The sequence below is a fragment of the Bombyx mori genome, chromosome W (assembly GCF_030269925.1).
Source record: "Bombyx mori chromosome W, ASM3026992v2".
In the NCBI taxonomy this organism is placed as follows: Eukaryota; Metazoa; Arthropoda; class Insecta; order Lepidoptera; family Bombycidae; genus Bombyx; species Bombyx mori.
The window spans coordinates 177253-182177 of record NC_085135.1 but is presented as its reverse complement, the minus strand read 5'-3'; the positions used below and the strand labels follow the sequence as shown (position 1 = coordinate 182177).

Below are 4925 nucleotides of genomic sequence, written 5' to 3'. Positions count from 1 at the left end.
CTTTTTTTTTTTATTTTATTGCTTAGATGGATGGACGAGCTCACAGCCCGCCTGATGTTAAGTGGTTACTGGAGCCCATAGACATCTACAACGTAAATGCGCCACCCACCTCGAGATATAAGTTCTAAGGTCTCAGTATAGTTACGACGGCTACCCCACCCTTCGAACCGAAACGCATTACTGCTTCACGGCGGAAATAGGCGGGGTGATGGTACCTACCCGTGCGGACTCCCAAGAGGTCCTACCACCAGTGATTACGCAAATTATAATTTTGCGGGTTTCATTTTTATTACACGATGTTATTCCTTCACCGTGGAAGTCAATCGTGAACATTTGTTGAGTACGTATTTCATTAGAAAAATTGGTACCCGCCTGCGGGATTCGAACACCGGTGCATCGCTTCATACGAATGCACCGCACGTCTTATCCTTTAGGCCACGGCGACTTATTATATCTATATTATATTATATCTTCCATACTTCCACTGGTATACCGTCTGGTCCTTCCGATTTTCCGCTTTTCATACTTCTCACTGCTTCTCTAACTTCATACATACTAATCTCATTCACAAGTCCGACGTTCTCTGGCTTCCTATTAATCACTCTATTCCAGTCGTTCTCCTCATTCATTAATTTTTCAAAATATATCTTCCAGCGCTCTTTTATTTCGTCATCTCTCATTAAAACTTTACCTGTCTCATTTTTCATACATCTGACATGCTTAATATCTTTCGCTCTTTCTTCTCTAGCTCTTGTAATACGGTAAAGTTCCTTTTGTCCACGAGGTCCATCTAAAGCGGCATACAACCGTTTCTGAGCGTCAGACCTGGCTATAGCAACCGCTTTAGTGGCCTTTTTCTTACATTCTCTATACTCATTCTTCCTAGCTTGCCTCTCACTTTCATTACCTCTTTCTAGTTGCCACTTTTTGAATGCATTCTTTTTTTCTTTCAATTCTCTCTGTACATTCTCATTCCACCACCATGACAATGTATCCTTGTCAATTATACCTTTCCCTTTTGATTCGCCGAGCACAGCCTTAGCTGTCTTCCTGACACTATTTGCCATTTCATCCCAACAATCATTCGCAGATTTCTCTTTCATATCCTTCATTTCCAAGATGTTTTCTATCATTATTTCCCTAAATCGACCAGCATACTCATCTGTCTCTAGCATACGCCATCTAATTTTTGGCGAGAGACGGTTTTTTCTCCTTAGGTACTTGTAACTGATTGTAATGTCCATTAGTAGCAGTCTATGCTGCGTCACCAATGCTTCACCCGGCAGTACTTCGCAGTTTTTGACACAGACCAACTTACTTCTCTTAATCAGAAAGTAGTCGATCTGTGTCGCGTGATTACCACTCTTATAGGTGATAAGGTGTTCAGGCCGTTTCTGGAACCACGTATTCGCCACTGCCAGGTTAAAGGTAGTCGCAGCTTGGAGCAACTGGTCTCCATCATCATTACGATTGCCATACCCCCACCCTCCATGCACCCTTTCATAGCCCTCATTTGTAGCTCCTACATGTCCATTAAAATCACCTCCTATACAAATCTCTTCACTCTCTGGAATGCGAATCATAACACTATCAAAATCCTGCCAAAATTTTTCTTTCACGTCCTCCTTGCACCCGGACTGAGGCGCGTACACACTTATAACATTCAAAATAACACTTTCACAAACTATTTTTAGGTTATTATCCTATCACTCGTTCTTATGACATGCGCCACACAATCTTTCAAATCCTTATCTAACAATACTCCCACGCCATTCCTTCTTCCATCACTTCCACTATAATACAGCTTATATCCTTCACCAATTTCTCTAGCTTTCGCTCCTTTCCACCTAGTCTCTTGCAGACATGCTATATTTATTCTTCTCCTCTTTAACACATCTACTAGCTCCCTTCCTTTCCCAGTCATACTGCCCACATTCCAGCTTGCATACCTCAATCTCATCTCTCTCACATTTTGGGCTTGTGTCTTACGTCGCACCCGCCCGTGATGCGACAACCCTCGTCCACTTTCCACAGAGACCGGGTGATGTCCCTGCGCGTCGCCTGCGGGGGACGCCCTAGCCCTGGTGCTCTTCTTTTTATTCCTTCTCATGTTGCTCTAAGTTTTGGCAAAGTTTTTATGACCGGCCGCCTGCCTGACGTCAACCCTCCTTGGGAATGCTTTTGTTGACCTTGGGCCGAGGTTTTATTGGCTTTGGTCTGGCTTTGGCTCTTAGTCGCCTTCTACGACACCCATGAGCTAAGTTTGGGTTGGGGGTATTCTTAGGCGCCCACCACACGCATAATCCGAATAAATAGTTATGTTAAAAATAAGTTAACATAAAATAGACTATAAATAGATAATACGTTAAAACAGAAATGTCTGTAAATAGATATGTTAGAATAGAAATATGTTCGCAAAGTACAGCGAGATTAAATAGAAATAGAGAATGTCCGTGATAGACAGTATGTTAAAAAATAGTTAGCATACAAATGTAAATAGAAATAAGTTAATTTGTAAATGTTATTGTGGCGGGTAGCCATCATACAACGCAAGATAATTGACAGATGCCTGAATCTCGCTTACGACATTTTCAAGATAAAGCGCATATATACAAGATCCGAACAACAACATTCGGACCGTCGGTCTACTGAGCAATATCACCCGCTCAGTGGAAGATCTTCCCTTTGTCGTATATCTCCCCAAACTGGTGACCTGCGACGAGATGTGAACACGCAACCTTCTGATTCATCATCAGCGCATCAAGAACTTCGGCTACCACAATCCCCGCATTCTCGCAGATAAAAGCACGTCATTGACAGTCGTCCCACAGCAAGCCAGCATCGCAGCCTCAACAGGACCATCGCAGCCGACTCACCGCGCTTCCTGGTCCTACGGCACGCAACTTCACTGCGTCATCACGCCGCTACAGTTCATCGGAGCCCACGACCGGATCATCAACGTGTAGTGTGCAGCTCACCTAACCTTATATTTGTAACTGCACACACTAAATTATAACAGTATTATACGAATTGTCAACTAGAACAGTTCTCTTTTATTTCACCTACAACACTCCAATACATGGCGACCCTTAGCCAGCAGTTAAAATTTTGCAACATACACAAATTACGAGAGTAGCTGGAAAGAAGAAAAAAAAAAAAAACCCTCACAGAAGATTGATTTGGATGAAGCGATGAGAACAACAGAAGAAGACAGAAAAGGGTGTTGCTGCCGGGAGCCGGGAGAATGCTCAAGCCTTATGATGAGAGGATATGCAGGGCGCCGGGAGATAAATTGTACGGGTCCGAGGTGGAGCAGCTAGGAGTCAGTTCGAGTCCAATGCTGAGGAGTTCATTCTCCCATGCTACGTAAGACGTCATGACCTACATATACGTTGTCAGTAAATATGTGCTTACTGCAATGTAAGTTTTTGCTTTGATATTGTAATTTTTTTTTTTTCGATATTTTAATGTTCTCTATTACGAGTATATGTTGTTATTATTTAGTGCATGCGGAATTTCTTTATATTTAGTTTAAGGAAATGATGTCACGATAATTGCGAGATTTTCATGCTAATTTAAAATATTTAAGAGAATATCTAGTAAAACTTGGTCCAAATAGGCGTACAGAAGATTTAGGTTTTAAGAAACTAGAGGAAGCTCAAAAAGAATATAGTAAATTGGAGTGTATTTTGACTCAACCGAATCAAGAAATTCAAGATCAGAAATTAGATTATAATCGTAACTATAATTGTTATGAAAATAGCACAGGTCAAAGAACTTCACATATCGTAAATCGAGGTATACACGCAGGCGATCAACGCCAGCGTCAGCATTTTCGCGGACGGCCGATGAATAATCAGCGTGTACAGCATAATACGCAAGAGTCCAATGTCCAAGACAACTTGCGCAACGATAACGCAAATAATTATGACAACTTAGAGTTTTTCGTACCTAAACAGTGCACTCATTCGATTTTTAGTTATAGTAATTATTGTGTAATTAAGTGTCAACTTAAAAATAGTAATATCGATCTTAATTTATTAATCGATAGTGGACCTAGTTTATGTGAACTTAAGTATGAATGGTTGTCGCGACATAAGAATTTATTGAATTTAGTAAAACATGATAAGATAATTATAAAAGGAATTAGTGGTAATTTAGAGTCTATGGGATATATTTATTTAAATAATATAATTAATCATGTGAATTTTGCACAACACAGCTGCAGATGCATTGAGCCGGATACATTTTACATCGAACAGCTTAAAGGAAATGCAACAGCATGTAGTATCGTTCATGACAAGCGTACAGGCTCGTAGGTTACGTATTTATTGACTGTGACAACAATAATATGACTACGGAGGTATCCTCTACTCCAAGGCCTGATCAACCTAAAGTAGTGGAAATCATCAAAGGACCAATTGACGGCGTTGAATTGATTCTATTTTGTAATAAAAATATATTAAAACAGATAGAAAAATTCAAACATTTTACTAGTGATAATGGTAACTGCAAATTCATGCCTGAAAAATCAGCAATTTTTATAATTTCTCAATCGTTGTCTACCGTAAGTGTGTTAATGAGAGAATTATAACGTTTTTGCAACGAAATCAAAATAAACGAGCTCGTAATAATTAAAAGCAAGCGCTATGAACGACTTGTAAACAATTTTGTAAAGGAAATAAGCGATTTGAAAGATTTTCCCAAGTTACTTGTCATTAAAGATGTGACAAGTATTACTGACAAAGACACAAAGACTGTGATCCTAAATGACTTCCACCTGTTACCCACGAGTGGCCACGCGGGGGTAAACAGAATGTTAAATAATATTAGGAAGTATTATTATTGGCCAGGAATGACCAATGACGTATCAGAATACGTAAAGAAATGTAAAAGTTGTCAGATTCAAAAGCATTCCAATAGAC

At 40.0% G+C, this 4925-nt stretch overlaps 1 protein-coding gene across 1 annotated transcript; it reads right to left on the bottom strand.

Annotated features, from left to right (window-relative positions):
• Nucleotides 1–464: 464 nt before the first annotated feature.
• On the bottom strand, nucleotides 465–2110 carry LOC134201634 (uncharacterized). Its single transcript, XM_062676870.1, has 2 exons — nucleotides 1990–2110; nucleotides 465–1567 (listed from the first exon to the last, which is right to left on the bottom strand). Exons 1-2 carry the CDS (start codon nucleotides 2108–2110, stop codon nucleotides 465–467), a joined length of 1224 nt encoding a protein of 407 aa, XP_062532854.1.
• Between the last annotated feature and the right edge of the window lie 2815 nt (nucleotides 2111–4925).

Bases quoted from the DNA above. Each gene is read 5' to 3' on its own strand.
- LOC134201634 (XM_062676870.1), bottom strand. From the start codon at position 2,110: ATGAGAAGGAATAAAAAGAAGAGCACCAGGGCTAGGGCGTCCCCCGCA. The intron at 1,568-1,989 runs GTAAGACACAAG...TTCGCATTCCAG, and splicing joins GCATCACGGGCGGGTGCGAC to AGAGTGAAGAGATTTGTATA.